Source organism: Neocloeon triangulifer, unplaced genomic scaffold (assembly GCF_031216515.1).
Source record: "Neocloeon triangulifer isolate White Clay Creek 2 clone unplaced genomic scaffold, ASM3121651v1 ptg000013l, whole genome shotgun sequence".
Classification (NCBI taxonomy): Eukaryota; Metazoa; Arthropoda; class Insecta; order Ephemeroptera; family Baetidae; genus Neocloeon; species Neocloeon triangulifer.
In genome coordinates this window covers 4,666,980-4,690,592 of record NW_026775555.1, presented here as the reverse complement: position 1 = coordinate 4,690,592, position 23,613 = coordinate 4,666,980, and the positions used below count along the sequence as shown (strand labels likewise).

General features: G+C 37.1%; 3 protein-coding genes across 4 annotated transcripts; all 3 read right to left on the bottom strand.

Moving 5' to 3' along the window:
- Positions 1-230: 230 nt before the first annotated feature.
- Positions 231-6,820, bottom strand: LOC132198969 (uncharacterized). 2 transcript variants are annotated; one of them, XM_059623321.1, is made up of 5 exons: positions 5,909-6,820; positions 3,145-3,363; positions 2,798-2,883; positions 901-2,382; positions 231-845 (listed from the first exon to the last, which is right to left on the bottom strand). In XM_059623321.1, the coding sequence occupies exons 2-5, from the start codon at positions 3,354-3,356 to the stop codon at positions 703-705; spliced, it is 1,923 nt and encodes a 640-aa protein (XP_059479304.1). In that variant the 5' UTR covers positions 3,357-3,363; positions 5,909-6,820; the 3' UTR covers positions 231-702. The 2 variants fall into 2 exon arrangements, with proteins under 2 accessions (XP_059479304.1, XP_059479302.1); XM_059623319.1 differs by having other exon boundaries at positions 231-2,382; positions 5,909-6,816.
- A 15,431-nt stretch (positions 6,821-22,251) lies between these two features.
- LOC132198871 (uncharacterized) lies at positions 22,252-23,606 on the bottom strand. The gene is made up of 3 exons (XM_059623142.1): positions 23,547-23,606; positions 23,399-23,481; positions 22,252-22,713 (listed from the first exon to the last, which is right to left on the bottom strand). Coding segments are annotated over exons 2-3 (387 nt in total). The 5' UTR covers positions 23,400-23,481; positions 23,547-23,606; the 3' UTR covers positions 22,252-22,327.
- LOC132198872 (N-alpha-acetyltransferase 38, NatC auxiliary subunit) lies at positions 22,572-23,605 on the bottom strand. Its single transcript, XM_059623143.1, has 4 exons — positions 23,547-23,605; positions 23,399-23,481; positions 22,776-23,136; positions 22,572-22,713 (listed from the first exon to the last, which is right to left on the bottom strand). Exon 3 carries the CDS (start codon positions 23,132-23,134, stop codon positions 22,805-22,807), a length of 330 nt encoding a protein of 109 aa, XP_059479126.1. The 5' UTR covers positions 23,135-23,136; positions 23,399-23,481; positions 23,547-23,605; the 3' UTR covers positions 22,572-22,713; positions 22,776-22,804.
- Positions 23,607-23,613: the final 7 nt, after the last annotated feature.

Below are 23,613 nucleotides of genomic sequence, written 5' to 3'. Positions count from 1 at the left end.
CGACGTGCACTTGTTTCGAGTTCGCAGGTTTCAATGGCGGGAAGGGAATTGAGACGCGCGGGTTGCATACTCACGATAATATAGTTTACTTTGTATTTTCTGATTTTGCTGTGCTAACTTTAATCTTTAAGCATAGAGCATAGCGTGCTTGTGCTTTATAGTAAAAAATTTATTTAAATAAAAATTTATTCACAATTGTTTCCGTGATTTTGTAGAACATAAAGACTGTGTTTAAAAACAGAATCAATTTTATTGGCACGATTTCTTATAACATATAGAATTGTAATCACTGCAACATGACGATGAGTTACTTTGTTATTTTGATTAATTGGGTCAATGAACAATTTAAACCCTCTCGCTTAAGTCGACGTTAGGTACACAGGTAGTAAAAAGGAACACAGCCAACGTGATTGATTTTTAATTCGTATAAATAAAAAATTCGCACGTCAAATCTTTTTTGCTTTTTTTCAACATCAAACGCATCCTTTTTGGATAATAAAAAAACAGCATCAATTTGAAAACCAATATTATAACAAATTCTATTTTATGACTTTCGTTTGAGCATCATATAAATATTCTGTAAAACAGGAACTGTTTGTCACTTTTTAGAAAAGGCACTTCTTCTTCTTAATTCTTTCACATTGTTGTTAGCAATATTTCCCCATTAAAATCAGTGTGTAATATGAAACTTGTACATATAAATTAAGAGTCCTTATGGCGAGTGCGGCAGTATGACGGTCTCTTGGGGTCCCGAGTTGCTCTGCTCGTAGTCGTGCATTCGCATCTGCTGGTGGGGGCCGTTGGGCAGTTGCTGCACATTCTCGGGCAGGTAGTCTCGCCAGCTCCTAAACAAGTACCGCGTGAATTTGCGCAACTGCCGAAATTTGCAATAAGTCGCACCCTCGGCCGACTCGAGCTGCTGCGTCTGGATCAAGAAGCCCTTTTCCTTGAACGTCTTTTCCAGCTTCTCTCTGACCTCGGACTTCCTCGAGCGCCTCTTGCGTTTCGTCAGCAGGTCGTCGTGCATTTCAGGGGAGGTCAAGAAGTTGGGCATCGGAGGGGCGAGCAGTTGCCGCGACGGCTGCGGGGAGGGGCGACGAGGGTGAACCACCCTGTCAGACAGGTTGAGGTTTTTCACCCCCTGGGTGGGCGACACCGAGGTCGAAGGCATCGTCCGAGGCGCCTGCACGGACGTGGAGGGGGTTGAGGAGGACGAGTGCTGCAAATGGGGTAAAAAACTTCTCATGCCTTTATCGGTGCCCGAGTAGAACCGGAAGTTGCCCCCAGCGTCCACGGACAGCATCTTCTTCTCCTCCAGAGAAGGCTTCGCACCCCCTGTGAATTTAAATTTGCAAATGCTGACTTCGGTCGGGCTCTCAGCCGGGGGGATGAAAATTGCCGAGCGCTTTCGCTTCTTCTTGTTGCCGCCCAGGTGCAGTTTTTGCGGCGGTTGTAGAAGACTAGGTGGTGCTTGGCTCACGTTCCCAGGGGAAGGGGGTTTGTAAAGGAGCTGGGGGTGAACAAAAACGTTCGGGTTGGGCCAGAAAACAAAGCCATCTGGGGGTCCGTGGGGCAGATCGCGTTTGTCGGACTCCTCGTCTTCGGAGTCACTAGAACTGCTCATGAGCAAAAGTCCATCCTCGGCTGGTTTTTTGTCCCTGGTGCACAGGTTGAGCGGCTCCATCTGGACACAGTCTTTCTGGGGGTTGAAGCCTGCAGCTGCGTACGAAAGCAGTCTCTCGACACAAGCCTGGGCCAGCTGGGGACTTCGGACGAGGCTGGCGTCCAGAAGTTCGTCACCGTCTGAACTCGTACGGACGGACGAGGAAGAAGTGCTTTTCTTTCTGTTCAGCGGAAAATCACAGAGTTTGGCGGGAAAGTCGTTGGGCATCAAGAACTGGTGTCCGGCCTCACTGGCCGTCAGTCGTTTTTCCAGCAAACTGCTGGCGGCCTGAGGAGACCATCCGGCGAGACGAACGGGCTTCGGCGGCGCCGCCATCAACTGCTGCGGGTCTTTGGCCCAAATCAACTTTGACGGTTTTTCCAAAGGCACGTTTGGCACAATCGGCACTTCCTCCTCGTTTTTCGGCGAGGGAAACACTGTGCCATAGTTTTTGTAAATCAAATGGCAAATGTCCGCTTTCTTGGGCTTGCGTCCTCGGCGCGGTTTCGAGTCCAGAGTGATTTCGCCCATGTAAGGCAAATCGGGCGCCGGTCTATCCACGGCGCACGGCTCAAAGGAGGGCATGATGACTGAAGAACGGCTGCTGGCAGAGGACTTGGTTGATCTGGGCGATGGAGTGCTTGACTTTGCTGATTTCGGCTGTTCCTCTTTCTTCACTCTCTCCGAAACAGTCGTCGAGGTACTCTGTGGAACTCCTCCTGTGAACAGAATTTGAATAAATAAAACTCATTATTTATAATTTTATTTTTTTTTTAATCAAGGACAAAAAACATTGGAATATCAAAATTGATTTTTTTGTTTTGTACAAAAAGTTGAAAATTTTAATTAATTTTTTATTTTTAATATTTTTTTATTTACTTAACTAGACACTAATTTATTAAAATTGAATCCCTTGTATGGAAGTGGATAAAATAATAAAATATATAGTATATTTTTATTTTTCGCTAATGGTCTTGCTCAGAAAGCAAAGATGAAAGAGATCTCGCGTCAGATATCAAACTTCAAAAGCGCATATATATGTTTATTCTTTTGCGCGAATTAAGGTGGGCCTCAGCCTTTTTTTTGCCGTATCAAGTTACGCGCAACTTCTGCATGATGATTCAATATAGTTACCTGAGGCTTCGTAGTGTTCTCTGTATTCGGGCGGCAAGGCCTGATGGTGAAATTTAAGCTTCCACCTACACTTTCGTCTCCCTTTTCTGAAACAATAAACCAGCATGCTCTGTTTAAGATCGAACAAAGTGATGCGTGCCGCAATTTCAAACAGAAAAGCGACCTAAGTGCTTTAACTGCCAAACAATGCTGCTTTTCTCTGGCAGGATCAAACACAATCAAATAAGCCGGGAAAGATGGAGAGATGCTTTTTCAGGCGCACATGCACGAAAGACTAATTATTTTTCGTCCAAAAATATATGCGCGGCATTTAGATAATCGGCACGTTAATTGACGGACTCACTCACGTTTGCGTTTTGTTGGCAGAAGACCTGCTCCTCTTTTCAGCAGCTTGTGGCTGCGAGGGCGGCGTGAGGACGCTGAACAAATTGCCATCGCCGATCTGGAAGTTTTTCTGCACAAAAGCGGGAGTAGGGCCGGAGTTGGGAATGCTCATCCCTGCAGCGCCGGGCCCGCAGTTCTTGAAGGCACTCTCCGCATTGCTCCTTTGCTGATTCATAAAAAAACTGTAAAACAAACGACCAATTTTGTGGTTAGGCTAAATTATAAAGGCGTGGGTATAAGAGAGAGAAATTATGTTATTGCTGACTGATTGATTTATTATATAATCCGAGATAGATCTAATTTCGCACGTCCCTGGCCGATTGACAAAAAAGGAAAAGGTCGGCATCATAATTCAAAAAGTCGCCCCCGCGCCACAATTCGCTCCTAGCGCGCGCAACCTAAAATTATTAGGCAAATCAATACAATCAGATAAAATTAAGAGGCGGAGCAGAGCAAAAAGTAGCATTGCGAGAGAGTAAAGTCATAAATCATAGTGTAATTTTTGCTCATGAAAGCAGCGGCGACTCTTGTTTATGACGCCCCAAGGCGTTTGTGAAACGCGTTTAGCTCGGCGTGATCATGACGGTCGAGCAAAAGCGGCGCGTATTAATACACAATTAATTAAAAGATAAGGCCTAATTGTCGCACACCGTCCGACTGAATCTATTAAATCATTTGCACGATCATAATAATTAAACCGCTCAAGCGGAAAGCGCATGTATTGCTTTGCTCAAAACCCGCCATGCGTGCAGAGATATCATTGTATCAGATCGAATGACTTTATATATTCTACTGTTGGGAAAAAAAGAGACTCGCGGACAAACCGCATGAGCGGATGCTCGCGGAGAGCAAAAAATTAAAATAATTGCAAATTTAGAGTGAGGAATGCAGCGCGAGCAATTTGGTAAGTGCTCATTACTGCCGCCGGGAAAACTGTGGACAAAAGGATGCATGACGTTGGTGGAGAATTGTTGTTTTATTGCGGCTCGGTCATGAACTGCTGAGATGCTGTACACAGCAGACTCCCCCACAAAGGGACCCATCTAAAATAACTCATCCCGCATAAAGGCAAAGAGAAATAAATCTGTGACTTTGACTATTTCGGTGCTTCTTTCTGAAAAAATATACCCAGCACCGTAAATACTTCCATGTGACACTCATCCTCAAAGAATTTTCATTACTTTTATTTTTATAAAGTCTATCTATATGCGGTGTAGCAAAAATTTTATTCAAAATTAATTTTAGTGTGATTATCCGGAAATAAAGTATCAAAGAAGATTGAAATTCGTAAAATTTCTATATAAAAAAATCAATTTTATGAATGTGTATTGAATTCAAATAAAATATAAGCACTCGGTTTTATTTTACTGCAAATATTGGTATGATGTAGGAAAAAAATGAACTACTTTTTATTTTAAATAATTAATTTGCGTTTACCCTTATAAAAAAGCTATTGCTTCAAAATGAAGATATATTTGAAAGAGTTTTTTTCCTGCGGCAATGCCTTGCAATGAGCTTTAATTGAATTTTTGTTCAATTATTTAAACTATTTTACTAGGAACTTTTTGATATCATCATCATTATTATCACTATTCACTCTAATTAACAACAAGTCGACCAACAGATAATTAATAGAAACTAAAAAACCTGAGCACAACGAGACTAAGAATTCTATTAAAACACCCAAAATAATATATAATATTCTTCCTTCTCTCGTGTTAAAAGTCAAAATGAGACCAAATATTTCAGTTGATAATTGTTTCCAATTATAAAATTAAATAAATACAACATGAATATTTTTAATGTAATTATAACATTATCAAGTGACTGACCATACCAAAATAACTTCCTTCAGGACAACTTCCTATAAATTCGATTTATTAAATTGTAAATTAGCAAGCATGTACTTCAACTTACTATTTATAATACTTGTAACGCACATTATAAGAAACATTATTTAGCAATTTTTATAAAACTAAATACAATTTAAATTCGATCATTCAAACAAATATTAATATTATATTAAAATATAAAAAAAAATTTATATAAGATTTGAAAAAAAAAATTACCGCTTTAAAAAGCACTATTTATTTAAAATAAAATTATTAAAATAATTGTAACCTTTCAAAATATCAAGATTCATTAAAGAAATCGAAATGAAAATATGACAGAGAATAAAAGTTTTTGATAAAATTTGTCAGATCTTTAAGAATTCTGCACATTTTGATAAATGAACAGTATAACGCATTTGCATGGCTCTCAACTTTTCTTTATAAAAATGAAAACGCAGTAAAAATGAGTATTCAGATGAGAAATTGGAACTCATAGAGAAGTTTGAAAACTGGGAATATACGTTTTAATTTCTAATATTGTAGATTAAATTATATCATTAAATCGTATGCACCTTGCGCAAATAAAAATAAATATTCAGGCTTTTTAATAAATAATAAAAAATATAAATTTCAATTTATAATAAAGAATAAGAATATATCCGGAAACAGAAGGTGAATTCCGGCATCAACGCAAAAACAAACAAAGAGGTGGCGGAATGTTTGTGTGTGAGATAATAATACAATAAAATCAAATGTTGTGTCGCATCGAGAACGAGAGAGAGAGAGAGAACACGTGATTATTACGCGATGAGTACACGAATCGAAAATAGCAGAGCGAGAAAAATACAAGTGAGAAGAAGAGAGAAATCATGCAAACGAAAACAAACTCACGTACCTGTGTGTCGGAGGAAGGAAGTCGGGGGTGGCGCAGAGAGAGACGGTCAACCCTTTGGGCTCGCGGTGCAAGATGTGTGCAGGTCGGTCGAGTGCGCGTTCATTTGCAGGGTCGAAAAAAGCCGAAAGCACACACACGAGAGAGAAAGAGAAAGAGAATTTCCCCGCGTGAAAAACGTGCGGTGGTGCGCTTGCTTGCTTGCCACTTTACTCGAGCTGCTCTTCGAAGAGGCGATCCAACCGACAGAGTGCGCTTCCCAAATACGGTCCAGGGCTAAATTAAGCTCTAGTAGTAACTATAAACCCAATGCCGGCGCTTGGCTCTTCTTCTTCTTCTTCTTGCTGCGCGCTGCTCTCGTCGCCCGCGAACTTATCTAATTTTGGCCAAAAACATGTTGCTGGTGCGCGCGCGACTTACACGGACGGAAATCCGAGAGCGTCTTCTCATCTCTGCACTCGCAGGCTCGCGTGTATACGGACGGCCGAGATGAATGAAAACGGAGAACACACGCTCGCCTCGAAATAAAAAGGGAAAAACGCAGTGGACAAGTGTTGATTGGTTAGCGTGCCAGGGCGGAGTCGCCGAACTGCTAAGGCACAACAACTTAGCGCGGAGGCATGCGGGCGTAGGCGGCCGCGGAGCCGCGCGCCAGCTCTCGCTAGGGCATTTTCTCCTTCGGCCCCGCCACAGTAGGAAGGATGCCGGCCGGCGGATGGTGTTTCGTCCGTCTAGCGGCGGCCTGTCCGAAATTGGGGCTCGCCGCGATTTTGGCTCTTTTGGAGAAACGGCCCGGCGTATAATTAGAGACGAGGAAAATAAACCCGAGCGCGCCTCACTTCCTCCGTTTAGGCAGCGCTGAGGGCTAATGTGAAGAATTCAATACCTTTAGTAGAAAAAATGTTTTGGTTTAAAAATCATGACTTGAGAAACAATTCCTTTTCTTCAAACAAATTGCTTCTTAATGATTGAATGTAACAATTGTACAAATAATGAACAACAATTATAATTGAATGCAAACATGCACTCAAGATGGATTTCATGAAAAATTGAAAACGTGTTTCCCATTGCAAATTGAAAAAGGAAAAATTAAAATTAGTCTGGAATATACTCGATATATACTAACAACAAGTGGGAGGAATTTATTACAAAATAATAAAAATAATAATTAGAGAATTTCATAAAAATTGCCAAAAATTACGTCAATTCAGTTGCTTAATTAATTTTCGCAATTTTTGCACATTAAATTGAGTTCTCCCAATTTGATTTTTAATTTTTTGTTTCTAAATTCGTCCCACTAACTTTTTAGAAATGACAAAACTCTAGTTTTTAAAGTGCCAGCAAACAGTAGGTCACCTTTTGGGGGCAGATTATTATGATTATTTTTTTTTTCATATGTGAGGAAATTAGTTTCAAGATTTTAAAAAATGGCAATAAGAATACTTCATTATATAATAATATAAAATGTTGCTCATTTGCAAATTATTTATAGAAATTATTCAATAATATTTTAACTGTATGAGATAACCAAATTATCACCTTAACAAAACATTTTGTAAAAAAAAAATACATTACATAGTTTTTTTTTTTTTAAATTAGATATTTTATACAGCTTTTGAGAAAGTTTGCTGAAATTTTTGCTTTTTAATTTGAGATTATTACCAAATATATTTTTCTTGTTTTCACTAATAATTGTTTATCTTCTTAAAAATTGATTTCTTGTCCGCTTATCGTTTTGATGTTTCCATTTTCGTTATGTACAAGCCCAACCCTAATCTGCTCCAGTTCAAGACGTGCGTAACAAATGCAAATTTCAATAAATCCGCCCAATTAAATCATGAGCCGTAATCAGCGCCGTCTCCGTCAGTCAAAATGAAAGGAGTGAGCTCTCCGAAAAAATATCTTCTCTTTCGCCCCAGCCGGTCCACCCATGCACTTGGCGATTGCGAGTAGGACAAAACGGAGATCTCCATCCACTTTTCTCGGCAGTTTCCAAATTGAAAACAAACGCACGCCCAGCGATTCATTTAAATAAGGCATCTCCAGCTCCGGCCGGAATTTAGGCGAGCCGCGACTGACTCTTCTTTTTTATTGTTTTTCGCGGTGCTTATCCTGTCAATGAATCTTTATGGCAAACTGCGAATTTGCGTTTATTATAACGAAGACAACACATTCGGTACTGTCTGCTGAGAGAGAAACGCAGCAGACTATTTCAAGGATGTGCACACTTTGAAAATATATATATAACGCGCCCGCCAAACCCACACGTGCTTTTAGATATTTTTTTGCATTTGAAAGAGGCTGGAATAATTGAGAACATCTGGAGTGCTAAGTGAATAATGCTCGCATTGAATTTAAAGTTGGCAGTAAAATAAAAGAAAGGGGTGAGTAGTAAATTTGCATTATTTGTATCTGTATAAACATATCATTTTACATAAATCATGGATTAAGAAGGGATTTTTCCTGCAGTGTAAAGAGCATGAAATTTTGGCACAACATATTTTAATTTATTAAGTGACCTAGAATGTACATATAAACCCTCTATAAATACTTAGTTTTGCAAATTAAAAAAGTTCAAAATTTATTTTAATCAGCAGATATGACACATATTACAATAACTATACAGAATAATTTAGAAATATATATAATACAAAATAATGAATATTATATTAATATTTACAATTGTAATTTTATGAAAAAATTTATTAATAATAATTAATATAAAAAATACACAATACAATTTTTATAACTTATTTAGTTTTCTATATTTGAACAGTCCGTGCAAAATTTTTAAAATAAACACAACATCGTCCAACGATGAATACCGATTTCAACCCTAATATGGTCAGAAACAATTTCCAATTTGGAGAACTCCCTATGGAAGAAGAGCTTATACATGTTTTTATTCCACACGCTCATATCATAAATTAATTTCGCAACCGGTTTCAGGCGAAAATTATTGCCCCGACAATGCGCTCGAAGCTGCGAAATATGGCCGCAATTAGCACACCCAAGGAGCCGCCTAATTATTATTATTAGCAAAAGAGTTTAATTACGCGACACCCACGTGCTCCGTTCGCGAGAGACAATGAGCGATTCTTCGACGCTCACCCGTCGCGAGTGGAAGTGCAAGTCATCAGGGCGACACCAGATTGTTTCAAGAGATTCGCACCGACCGATAATTGTTTTGTTTGCATTTGTCGCATGTATCTCCGTATAAGCACATGTGTGTTTGGCAAAATTATTATTACTAACGCTGAACAAATACGAACACGCTTTCGGTCCTATAATAAGAACCCGTCGTGTATGGGTGTGAAATCTTGCACCTTTGCGCTGCCCGCCTGAACAAATCGGACAAATGATTGTGTCTGATGCCATAATATGACCCCAAACAATCGTGGGAAATATTTTTTCAGGAGCAAAGCAAATTTGTCAACAGTGAGGATAATAAATTCGATTTTTTTCTAGCTCCAATAAGGAAAGAAAAGAAAGAGTTAAAAATAAATTTTCTCAATTTCCAAAGAAGGCGTAGAAGATTTAAATCCTCTCACAAGGTCTATTACATCGAAACAACGAAACACACTTTTGGAGATTTGTAATTGACAAAACTAATTTGTCTACAATAAAATCCATATTTACATGCAAATTAGTTTGGGAAACATCAGAAGAAGTGAAAATGGCTCACGCTTTCTTCGTTTGGAAAAAAACTTTGAAATAAATTCACGCGCAGAGATTGATGTCTTCGGAGAAACACTGCGTTTGTTTCGTCACGTTACGGTTGTTGCTCAACGCGGGATTTTACCGGCAGCGGATTTATAATTGAGATGCGCGTGGGTTTTCGTGAATAAATTCGACCTATAAAGAGTCTGCGGAGGGCCGCGCTGTGTGACACCTACATCCAAACTTTTCGTCCAAATAAGGGCATATTAACACTCATTTGGGCGGCCGAAACGAGGCGAGGCGAGAAGGTGCTAAGGTATGCGCGCCAAAGGAAACACGCGGGCCGGTTTTGGTGAGAATGCATGAGTAATCACTCTGTGAGGTGTTCAAATTACAAAACGAGAGGGAAAAAGGTAGGATGAACCGAATCGTGACTTAAATAGCCGTAAAAAATTAAAAAGTTTTAAAGAAGTTTACAATAAAAGGTTAAATTGTATTGTTGTAGACAAGGAAGTTAAAAAATTTAAAATTAACAGTAAGTATAAATAATTTTTCCTTATATTTTTTCAACTTATTTAGTTTTATATTTAATTTGATTGAATATTTTATTAAAAAATTACGCAATTTTCTTAATTTATGCCTCTTTTAAAATCAGTGATTGAATTTAAAAAATAAATAAACACAAATCCCTCAATTTTTATCAAATTTGCATGCATGTTGAAAAGACAAAATTTATTTAAATTTCTACAGGATCAACTTCATTATTAGGTGATCTAATAGATTAATAATGTATACCCAGGTCCCAGGTTATGTAATTTTTTATATTTAATGAAGAAAATTTTGAGATCGATAATGGATTTTTTTCTGCAATGTAATTTATTATCGCTAAGTAATAAAAGAAGATTAAATTGCGGGGCAGGAAAGCTACTAAACATTCAGCTTTTGAATTTTCGATTTTTTCAATGAACTTCTGTGGACAATGTGTTTTGATCTCACGCAGTCATGCTTGGTGCATTATTGCTTATAGAGTGAAATACAAAGTAATAAAACCCAAGTCGACAGCTTTGCAGGCGTTAATTATAATTAAGTCAAGAGGTCCTGCGACATCTGCAGCACTCCTTGAATGGAAGAAGCGTGTTCAATAAATTATCACGTACGTTATTAGCACGCACTTAGCGTTCGATGCACGAGATGCAATGACTTATTTACGCCGTCGATTCGCTTTTAATCCGCCAGTGTGATGGGGAAACGAGTGTGGCATAAATTATAGTGGGCAATATTATTTACCTCGAGATTATCTCTCCCTGTCGCTATTATATTTTACACTATTGGCGTTTTGCTGTCCAGAGAGAGCCGTCGTGTGTGTTGTGAAAAAGGGCAAAAATAGAAAACGTCCGGAGGAGGAATGCCGGTTATTTATTTACTGTGCTGAGCAGCATGTGCACCGCAGCTATACAATACTGCATGCAAAAAAAAACTACCCGGAACTTTGAAGTAAAAGAAATTTATGAATAATTGCGCATAAAATAGATATCAAAAGGCAGATTAATTATCTAAAATAAAATACCAAGTATTGGAATATTTTTCATTTTTCTTTGATCATGAATTGCCAAGCCATTTTTTTTTTTTTTTTAATTTTGAACAAACCTTCAATTATTTTCAAATGGGAATGCACATTGTCAATCGCTAAATCTATTAAACAGATCAAAGATTTCATGTATATTGTAATGACACACATATAAGATACAAATAAATAAATAAAAACTAGTAAAATGAGTGAAATAATAATTAATATTAGTTTGTTTGTGCGAGTAAAAAATAATAAATAAATTATATAAATGCCAATCAATTTTAATTAAGTATAAAAGGTTTTGGAGTACAATATAATTTTTTAAATTTAGCTACACCCTAACGTTTGCTCATAATCTTTTTTAATTAGTTTAGTAAATAGTTTGGATTGATTTAATTTGTATTATCTTGCTAATGAAATAGGATTGCAGACCGTTACTGACACTGGTAGAGCCATTATTTATTTTTCAAAAACCATTTTCCGCCAAGGATAAAGACTGTTTTTTTTCACTTTCCAAAATCATTTAATTGCGTTCTCGTTTTAAGGATATAAAACTTAATCACAAACTAAAGCCAATTTAAAATTTGAAATTTTGAAAATTATTTACGTCATTTTAGGTTGCACCGCACCCAAACAAACTATATACATTGACGTGTTTTGCAACTTTAGTTTGATTTGTCCCACGACGTGCACGTCCCGGAGCTACGCGTCTACACCACAACATGACAGCAGGGTCGCGAGGTGCGAACACACAGTGCACTTATCCATACGCGATAATAACAATATTCTCAGGCCGGCGTCTCGCTCTGCCCACTCGCGATATGCAAATCGCCATTTGAGAGAGCAGCAGCATCGCGCGCAGTTCTCAATATATACATATGAAGGCACCTGCATTTTATTACACGTTACGTGAGAGCGAGAGAAAGAGATGCATTATGCATGGACCGAAAGGAAAGAGTGTCGTCTCTGCGGCACTTCATAAAAGGCTATCGTGAGTGGCCGTCCGACACTCGCACTGCATCCGAGCTAGCCGCGGCTAATCTTGTTCGCCGACACTCCCGAGACCATCTGAATTAAAGCGAAGAAACTCGTCCAATTAGACTCTTCAACAATTGAGTGTCTTTATTATACTTGGTATCGCCAGAGAGTTTTATTCAAATTTATTCGATTGCATGCCTTTTGTCTTGGCTGACAATAATGAGTCGGGCTCATGTTACACTGGCCGAGCACGCCTCTGGTGTTGTTGGTCACTCTCGAGACTTTTTATGATATGATTATGCACGTTATGCACTGCCAGATAACATCTGTGTATATAAACCAGCTAGGCGAGATGCATTCAACGCAGCTTTCAAACAAGAAGGGTCAATCCCATGAGTTGGTTTTTATCTTTTAACACCAATAAAAAAAGCGAGAAAAAAGTAATTAAATATTTAATTAACTGTTCACTTTAAACATCCATTCTATTTAACAGGAAAAAATTACATTTTATCTCACATAAAAAACGTCAGTAAGTTTTTTTTTAATTTTATTCTTTATTCTGGAGATATGAATTTGATTTAATGCAATCAAATTTTCTTTCTAAATCAGGAGATGACGAGTGCGCGAGACGTTTCGAGTTCCAGCTGCAAATCGCAGCAGTCTTGGCGTGTCCTGCGATGTCGCCTGTTATGACGGAGTGCCCACTCACACGGGCCATAAAATAGCCATTAATTTTCGCTGACACCGCGCACTGGAGGTCGCGATAAAGGATATCTAATTTTATTTATTTTTATTTATTAATACTAATAGCTCGCCCGCTCACTGAACCCACTCACAATTCAACTTTTAAGGTCCACGCGATCTACATGGACTTGACTTTGTAAACATAAAACTTCACTTAATTTTGGCAGGAAGTTGGACTTCGAATTAAAGGGAGTGGTTGACACATTTGAAGAAAAATAAACAAGTTTCAAATAGTTTGCTTTCCATTCAATAAATATATTTTTTGCAACAATTTATTAGGTATTTGTAAAATTAAATTGTCGTCAATGCATTAGACGGGAAGATGATTTTGATCAGCAAGTGACGTCACCAGGCAAGATGCGAATTCTATCCAAAAATAGCAGTAAAGCGCGCAGTTCGATCTCGTTGCCAGCAGTTTTATAATTCCAAATAAACACCGCTTTCTCATTCCCCGTCGAAAGAGTCAAAGGGTGTCTAAATTGAGCGGCGCGCGGTGGTTTTTATTAGAATAGGCTCGAATATGGTGCGATGCCGACCGCGTTATTTTCGACTGCTTTCATATAGGCATCGCGGGCTGCCAGCGAGAGGAGTAGCAGCGGCTGCGGTGGCGCGCGGCGCGCATTTATTTGTGGTCTATTTTAGTGCGAAGTCCTAATATGAACAAAACGAACGAAACTTTACCTTGGTAGCGCGCGCGAGAAAGAAATCTAAGCGCCGGGCGGCATGGGGTTAAATTCACATCCACCCCGACGCGCACGCCCAACGGAACGAAAGCACCGAGCCAAGACTACTGCCGCGATCTCGCGAACCGCGCAGTTCAATCGGTTCGCCGAGATGCCCGGCGCACTTGTTTTGAAAGCACTTGGCAACGGCTCGTCTCGTTAATCTCCTTTGTTTAGTTTTTCTTTTTCAGCTTGAAATAAATAAATATTTGTCTCCCTAAAAGATGTAATTGCAACACTTTCTAATTTTTATATTTTAGAAACAAATTCTACAAATGGGGAAAAAAATATTGTGCAAATATTACACAATAATTGCACAATGACTTTTAACTCGCAAATCTTGGATGTTTTTTGCTTGAAATCAGCGCCAATAATTCCTGATGCCTTTCAAGCCAAGTGCATTTCTTGACAACATCAAAAATCAGGGGGAAAGAACACATAATTTGATGAAAAAACTATGATAAGTCAAACACTTTCCTGGAAGTGCAGCTGGAGCAAAACATTTTCTTTTCACCTTTTCTTATCCCAGAAGATCAAATAATTAATTAAGGCACAAATACAAAAAAAAAATTACTGATGGTCAAAAATTTATTTTGAGAAATGTTTTGAGATTTTTTAAAATTCAGGGGTTAATTATAAAAAAAAAATTTTACCCATATCATCAGATGCGTAGGTACTCATTATAAAATTTTAAAATTTTGCAAAGTGTGCCAAATTAAATTTTATATACATTGCAAAAAAAAAGCATTATTTAAATTTATAGCTTTTGTGATAAAAGTCTTTATTAATTAAAATATTTTTACACGATATTGTGTTTTAAAAGCTGTAAACGCCTCTTTAAATAGATATGAATATTCAATCTTGATATAATTTGGACACAGTTTATAAATTATTTGACAGACTCGCTCTAAATGAGAGACGCTCATTTCCATCGCTAATTAAATTCTTGTGTATTCCCTTTTTAGAAATCTATCTCTCCGTCTCTAATGCCGAGCCGGCGCAGAGTTTGAGAAGTCAAATATAAAAAGGCATAATTTATGCACGAAATTGAGTGAAAAGTCGAGTCAGCGCGCGAAACATGTCATGCGAAGCGTTGGGAACGCGCGAGACGAATAATTTGAATAAATCGCAATAAAGCGGAATAAAAAAGCGGCTGAATGGAGTTAAAATTAAAAACAAGTGAGGCTGAAACCTGTTCTTTCCACACACGGTCATTTATCCGACGTATAAGGAAGGCAATACACGTGTGAAGAGGCGTCCTGATCGCATTAATGCTTGCGGCACCGGGCGTGGACATTTGGATTTATCTTGGACACTCGCGAGGGCGAGAGATTTCTTGCTTGAGCAACAACATTGCCAGCCGAAGGATAGGCCCATCATACGAACACGCGCGCCGGCCACAATAAAAAAAAGAGGCGAGGTGCTATGATTGCAAAAATTTTATGCGTGTGAAATGTATGTGTGTGCTCGAAAATATCCACGGATCCACCTTTAGCAAAAATAAGCGACCGATTTTTTTTCTGATCGCCTCTTTGATTTGAGCACCAGATGGGCGATTCTCTTTGAATGGCTCAAATGGTTTCGCGCAAATCGGTGTCTATTGCTTTTGAATGGACATATTTCTATTTATAATTTGTCGAATTTTATTTATTATTTAATTAACCAGAGAGGTCAGACAGAAGTTAAAAATGATGTTCCTTTTCTATATTATATTTTTATCATGGTTGTTCTTATATTTCTTTCAAAACATAAAATTGAATTTATAATTTAGTTGAATATTGTTTTATATTGTTTATAAATTAAAAGAGGATTATATCGAAATATTAAAAATAAACAAAACCGTCACATAGTTTAACGCTTTGTTTCAAAAATCATCCTTTATAGGATTTGAACTACTTCAAATTTTTACTGATGTAATTTTGTAAAACAAATTAAATGTAAATCATCACGTGGATCAAATTGTCTCTGTTCATTTTATAAATTAAGCTATTGAATTTAATCACATACAATTTCCGTATAAATCTAGCTATTTTCCCGCTTAACCTTCCAAAAGATATGGTAAGTTTATTCCTACCTTGTTTATGGTGTGTAGGATGTGATGAACTCCATTTTCGCCAACCTGAAATGCAAAAAATAGAGATATTTAGAAGAAAGTTGGTTGAACAAATGGCGCGTATTTTTCACTATTTTAACGTTTTGATTGATCTTTTATAATCTTAGGCCATTTGGTTTTGAATTGCTTTAAAATCTGCTAGACATTTCAATTAATAAATTGATCACTTATTTATTTCATTAAATTACCGAAATGAAACTCTTATTGCAGTATTTTAAGCAGATCTGTCAGGCGGTTTTTCAAAAATCTTTCTATTGAGAATTGAAACAACTTTTCAATTTATCCTTCTTTGCAATAAAATACATTAGAATCTAAAGCATTACGAAGCTACAAATTTTTCGCAAAAGAAAAGAAAACCCGTTTAAAAAGAAACTCGCGGCAGCATTTGAGCATTTTAAACACACTGGTTTTTATCTATATATAATTTTTCAGGTCACGCTTGATGAAAAGTAAAGCGCATACAAATGGTCTCATTTCTTCTAAATCTGATAAAAAATATAATCATGAAATATCGCACATATTACCCCCTGCTGATTTGAAGGTTTATTTTAGTTTTTTTTTATTTCTGAAATAATAATAAAGTATTACATTTTACCCTGGACCAATTGACTTTAAAGCCCATTTTCCGCGGAACCTCAGTGAATCGCAGATAAAATCAAAGCGTAATTAAGGCCCATTTGAGATGTGTCTCCGATTGTAAAACAACGTGTGGCGATCAGTATTCACGACGGCTGCCGCGTAATTATTTTAAATGCAAACCACCTTGCTTTATTTGAGTAGGAGAATTAATTAGAGGCCGAAATTATACATATTATTTGTAGGGGCCGATCATTTGGAGCCGGTCCGCCTCAATCGTGCGGCGCGTTGACAACTGTTAATTTTTGCAAAAGAGATCGAGTGCGCCACGCGTGGGCAGCGCAGCTCCGGCTCCTCAAATGGCATTTGCATGCGAAATTCTCTCCGCGAGACCCAATTTAAATATGAAATGTGGCCGCGAGCGTAAATTTATTTATAAAAACAGCAGCGACCGCGGTATCGAATGGAGGCATCGAGTGTCACTGCTGTGGCCGCAGGTGAGCCTAATTTCTGCGCGTTTTACGAGCACAGGTGAAACTCGAGTTGCGTTTTCATTTTATTTTTCCTACCCACTGTGTGTGTTGATTGTTTTTTCCCTCTTTTCAATTGCCGCGGATCATTTGCGATGTGAGTGGAACAATAATAGAATGTCGCCGGCTAGAGCAGTAAAGATAGGAGATTTTCTTGGAATAAACGAGTGATTTATACGGTTTTTGTTATACGCTGCGCAGCGAGAGTGTCGTTTTACACTCGTTTTTGTATTCACAACATGCACTACAGGAAAAGTTATGAAATAACTATTAAAAGAGAGAGAATACTATGCTGTGTCGCAATTTATTGAGGATAAGGTAAATAAAATGAAATAGAATAAAAATAATGAAATTTAATCTTTTGATGTATGCAATTTTCAGACATTTATAATTTAAAAACCTTGTGGTGGTTTTTAATTTGAGGTTCCAATTTATTTTATTGGATTTTTGAGTGAAAACAATAAATCCACACAAAACTAAAGCAACATAAGAGATTCTCTTAAACTGAAAGCCTTAAGATTAAAAGAGTTTTCAACGTGGTTATTTCAAGAGAAAGTCCTATGCATTTTCAGATTCTATTTTAAAACAATGAATTTGTCCAATTTATACAATCATTTTATGCCAATAGAAAAAAAGAAAATATTTTAGTGCAGATATTGTTATTTATTTTGAACAAAATGCCACTAGAGAATTAAGACAGTGAAAAGGAAGACAACAATATTAATAATTGTAAAAAATTATCAATTATTCTAAGGTTTTTTTGTAAAATTTGTTAAATTTGAGCCTGAATATATCATTTTTTCGTTCATATTTATTCAAAATAATTTATCTTGCAAAACTAAATTTTACCAGAACAAATTCAATAAATTGCTCCAAGCAATTGAGCGTATTTCACTTTTAGATCGCCTTTATCTTTTTCATCAAATTAATTTTAATTTTTACCACCTCGCAATTTTATGCTTCCCTTTATTGCATGGTACATTTTTATCCCTCTCATTTAATTAACTATAAAATATCAATGATGATCATGCTGCATTTTTATGACGACAGGTTCACACCGTACATCTCCGCCCACGCGCTAATTAATCCCCGTCGAGAAAATGCATATTGGCGACGTCCATATATTTTGCCCCAGGTCAAGGCTCTGAAAGTTCACGCGCTACGACTGCCGATCACGACGAGCTGATCGTCTCTTTGCAATAATAATAATAATAATAATAATAATAATAATAAACAAATGCACATTCCACACTTACTAATGTATTTTTATTAATCAAGATAGGATAAATCATATCACCTGCGGCTTTCTGCGGAAAAAAAAGGTTTGCTCAAGCGTGTGTGTCCATTAATATTTCCAGAGGCTAGATTATAAATCAAAGCGCGCGGTGCAGGTATAATAAAAAAGGGACGGCTACACGAGATAATAATTAATTCCCGATCGGCCCATCAAATGAGCAGCCGAAAAGAGATAATTACACAGCTCATTAGGGGCCGTGTATATTCAAATGAGGCTGATTAGACAAAATACACGTCCATCAGAAAGCAGTTTTTTTTTTTTGTCAAGAGGTGGTAATAAAGGGAAGTGCAAAAATTAAAATATAATTTAAATATCACGGTGCGACTTTTTTAATTAAAATAACGCCAAAAAGTTGTCAAAGTAATTGGAGCGCGAGAAAAATGAATTGCGATAAAATCGGTTCAAGTTTCGGATTGCAATCTTAATGCCAAGAAGTGGTGTTGCTGCGCCGCGAGACCACTTACAGGCGACATAGTACAAGAATGGCCGAGGTATCACACAACTCACACACACCTAAAAGTTTCAAGTAAGTAATTTAGCGCACAATGCGCCATTTTTTATACTTCCCTCGGCGCGGCAGCCGATAATGCGATAATAAGAATAAATTTGAGCCGGAATGCCTGAAAAAACGCCAAGCAACCCACTGCCTTTTATCGCATAAAGAGTTGTCTGACAGTTTGGTATAATAACGAGCCAGCTGGCCATCATCATTTACCAGCCAGCGAGCGAGCGAGCGGGGCTGAACCCTTCTTTATGTATTTATTTATTACAAATACGTGGGTTCCTCGACTTTCCTAATAAGGCAGTAGGGCACATAATGTTTTCCTACACGTTGGCAACCTTCCTTTTTCGACCTTAAGTCAGCACCTCCCTTAAAACCCACATGGAATAAAATATAAATCGAGTAAGAAGAGAGAGAGAATGAGCAGAGGAGTTGCTGCCTGGGCTGCTTTGGCATTACATCTTTAGGGCGCTGAATTGGCTCTTTAATTTTGCGCGCTGCTGCCTCCTTTTATTGCACCACTAAATCAACTTATTGTAATAAACTCGACTAAACAACACCCACTCGAAACCGCGTGCAGTGTGAAATTTTCGCCCCGAACCACAATGGAGGCTTATTTGCATATTTTGTCCACGCGCATTTGCGCTTTTTGCACGCCTTTTAATCTGATTTATTGTTCGTGTCCAACAAAATATGATTTTATTTTTAGATGTTATAAGATTTAAAAAAAAAAGTTTTGTTATATAGTTACAAAAATAATGTTTCTTCTTATGTCTGAGAGGAAGAGCGTTTGATTTACAAAAAGTAGTAAATTTGTGTTCATTTTTTTCCTTTTCAAATATTTTCCTCTTTTTCTTATTTGAAAATAGAGCAAAATTTTATGAGGGTAAATTAAATTTGGTGTTTTCAGTAATTGTTTGTGCAAATTAAAAAAGAACAATTTTTTCTCTTATGTATGCAGTCTATTTATGCGAAATATTTTTATTCCTATTTAAGTCCAGTACATATTTTTATATATTTATGACACCAGCAGGCTTTGCGTCTTGAGGCGTACAAAGAACATCCTGCGTTGAATGCACTCCTTGCACAGTTTTATGTAACTCCGCAGGGAATAATAATTATACAACATTGACCAATAACAGCGCAAATAACAAGAGTTCATAAATAAGTTTTGCTTATTCTCTTCTTTCTCAATATAATTAAGTACTATATTCCTTCTCGAGAGTGCACTTTGATTACAATTATTCATCCGCCTGAATTGCAATGTGTGTAACAAGAATATATTATTATATCATCAAAAAGGGAGGATTTGCGTTATTATTTATTACAACTACAATAGACTTTGCTTCAAGAGTTTCTTACAACGTAGAGTAAATATTTATATAATAATATTATCTCTTTTCGAGTTTTAACCGTCGTAACTCGCAGGACAAAAATGCAGGACAATCTTTGGAACAGTCTCTTTAAATCAATTTTCCTGATAGGCCATCAAAGAGTCAATTTGCAGACAACAAGTAGTATTATTATTATTACAGGTGTGTTTGTTTTCAGGTAATGTGTTCAGTTTTCAAATATAATGTGCATTGGATAAAGAAGGGTGTGTTGGCTTTTTGGTAAAGTGAGATTAAATCTGATAAAATGTACAATAATGGACGTTCAATCCAGCAATATTTTCAGTTATTTAGATTTCATTTAAAAGCTTTACGTTTTGACTAGATATTTTAGGAAGAAATGTGCTGTGGAAAAATTAGAAAATGCATTACGAGATGATTTCCTTGATGCAAGAATGAAGCAAATTATAAAGGTCTAAAAGTACAACACCAATTAAATTCATACCTAAAGATATGTTGCTAAAACATTAATCAGTACAATCACTTTTTCACTCTAGAGCCAATGTACAGTTATCACTGATCTTTCAATACAAAATAGAACAATCGCTTAATATTTTTTATAAAAGCAAAAACATTCCTACATTCGTAAATGTGAACCCTTGAAATTGCACCAGTTCTGTTAAAATGTTTTTCAAACCTTTGATTCGACTCATGAATAAACAATCCACAAGATTATACATGATCAACATTAAATATATATCAATCCAAAAATTTTCAGTGCCATCACAACATTAATTCCAGATTCACAATTATTACTTTGATATACAACACCACATAATGTTTTGATTGCGACATTTTGTCTCCTCGAAAAACTGTCTAAACGCAAGCTAATGTCTCTACATACAAATAGGGGAATAGGGTTTTCACAAGTCGTTACTTGCGAACAGATCGGTCGTTTTCAGAATTTAAAATTATTCACTTGTTATGAGGACAATTAAGTTTGGAGGAAGGCATATGTTAGTTCGTTTATGTTTAAAAAAATGAAGAGAAAGATTGGCTGTACTTTCAAAAATTTGAACTAATGGTGTATCCATCAATATCAGCATCCGAGAAGGCAATCTTTTCTAAAAATTTTAAATTTGAAGCGGGTTGTGTGGATATAATATTTTACATCACATCAAAAGTAATTATAGCCTTAACAGCCTACAAAGGAGGAGGAGATCGACTCGAATGTTTATCATCTAGCTGGCGATTTGCTGATTCAAGATCCTGCAAATCAAAAATTTTAATCAACACCTTCTTTAGAAAAAAGAAGCACCAGTACAACAATACCTGATATTTAATTCCAACGTTTTGGTTTGGTTTTGCTCGGTAATATCTCATTATTCCGTTACAAGTCCACATCAATAAAACCATCACAAATGCACCAGCCCTAAAAATGCATTAATAGTTATTAAATGATGCAAAATTATTACGTAATTACATCATAAATTTAATTGAAGGTGTGTTAATTATGAAATAAGTTCCTTACCACCAAATATACCATGGGCTGTTGGAATTGCTGCAGCACTGGTTGTCACCGCAGCAGTACGAGTTGATGTCACACAAATTCCACTCGCAGTAATATGCATTAGCCTTGTGATGTAAAAACACAGTAAATAATTAGCTTCGAATTGAACGATTTTAACCCGCTACGTACCTCATTAAACGCAGAAAAGAAGGCCAGAAGCCAAAATGAACTTTGTGGATAAATCGGCATTTTATTGGCGTCGCAGTTTCTCAGCAAAGGGTATCACAAACAGTCATAACAATTGAGATCCTCCTAGTTCGCTGAGAAAAAAACAATTTCCGATTTGCTTTAATATTAACCTTTTAAGTCTCACCTCTGGAAATTGCCGATTCGATTAGGTGATAAAGCAGGTGCCCAGACCATGAAGAGAAAACATTTTTTATTTTGTTTGCTGACGATCGAGTAAAAACAAGGCTGGTCCTCCCCGACAAGGTCAAACGGAGCCAGCTGTGTGGTTCGCCTCTGACACAAGGGCGCAGACTCGAATGGCTATTTGCGGTTATAGGCAACCTGCGTGACTCCGATGAAAAGCGGACAGCATGCCTTTGCAGCACGCAACTCTTCTCACTCGCAGTCGATTCAAATCAATATCTATTTTTGAATAATAAAAGGTTGCTCATTCCCTGCGTTATCTCTTTTTCTTTTAATTAAAACCAAATTTTCAATTCAATTAAAAATTCCAATAAATATTTAATTACTGCATAATGGGATTTCATTTAATTATTTTCTGTAATAAAACAGTAATTTTTTTTTAGTTTCATGTATTTCTAATTTTTATTAGTCCAACACATTTATTACAAGATAAAAACGAAATTTTAATTAATCCGTCCTATTTAATTACTAATCTTTTGTCAGGCTGATCTGCCAGCTCTAATTCTGCCCTATTCACAGTCCACAATTTATTTTCCTCATTGAATTCAGACCAGAAGAAATAAGTCCCATTGCTTTTTGTGCCGCGAACGTTGACTTGGAACTGGGCCTTTCCCTCGTGACAAAAATTATTTTCACTGTCCTCTAAGTACATTTTGCCCATTTTGATTGGTTTGCCAAGAAACTTCACTGCACCAGGATGTTCTTCCAACTGCCGAAGAGCTGTTTTGAAATACGGCTGACTCTTCAGACGGTCTTCGATTTTGGATTTTATGTAAAAGGCAGCGCTCACAGTTATTACGGCGCCGTAAGTGGCCACTTTTGCCAATGTCCTGTTGGACCACACTGAAAGTTCAAACAGGATGTTAGAAAGCTGCACAGACAAAGCAGATCCACGAAAATAATACCAGACTATTTTGGTTATATTGTAAAATAATCAGACAATTTCTTCTTTGGAGCAGTAGTAGGGCATTTCGTCGATGTGGACAGTGACGATGTGCCTTCCAGGGACCATGACCAATCCAAGCACTCTGGGCTCCTCGGTGGTGCTCAGCTCGTCTCCTCCGAGATACTCTCGACAGTTGCCCAAGATCACATTGGCATCTCTGTCGGTGCAGAGAAAAGACCCAATCAGGACTCGACCGTCGGTCATTTCGATTTTCAGCGTCCGATTGAGCCAAGAACGGAGCTTTTCGCGGCCTGGAGTGTCTCTGGTCGGAGACTCGGAGTTGGTGGACACGTTTTCAGCACTGCCCTCCATCTTCATTGCTGGAAAGATTACGGCACCGCACTTTACAACCAAATTGAAAATTGCAATTATACATTTTCGTGGATCTGCATTCTTATAAATCTCAGTATAAAAAAAATACATGCAACAGTTAAAGTAAACTTTAACTTTAAATATTACATGTTTAAATAAAATTTCATAATAAATTGATCTAAATATATTTGAAAATATTTATTTACGTAGCTATTTTTTTATATTTAAATTTAAATATAGTTTGGCAAATAAGAGAACAAAATTACTTACTTAAAGAATTCAAAATTGATGTCTTCTACCAAAATAAAACAATTCTGAGCTCTTTTCACCGAAGTCTGCGGGCGTGTTTTGAACTAGAAATTAAGTGGAAGTGGAAAATGATATGATTCGACGTTTTATTATTAATTTTTTAATTTACCGGATAATATCAACTGTATATGTGCTCCCAATCAACGAGTAATTTCCCGTACAGAGGTGGAATTAAG

What these genes read in the sequence shown, in the direction of transcription:
- LOC132198969 (XM_059623319.1), bottom strand. Translation starts at nt 3,356, where the DNA reads ATGAATCAGCAAAGGAGCAATGCGGAGAGTGCCTTCAAGAACTGCGGG. An exon ending in TCTGCCAACAAAACGCAAAC is followed by an intron (nt 2,884 to 3,144) that starts GTGAGTGAGTCC and finishes TTATTGTTTCAG; the next exon opens with AAAAGGGAGACGAAAGTGTA. An exon ending in AGAACACTACGAAGCCTCAG is followed by an intron (nt 2,383 to 2,797) that starts GTAACTATATTG and finishes TTCTGTTCACAG; the next exon opens with GAGGAGTTCCACAGAGTACC.
- LOC132198872 (XM_059623143.1), bottom strand. Translation starts at nt 23,134, where the DNA reads ATGAAGATGGAGGGCAGTGCTGAAAACGTGTCCACCAACTCCGAGTCT.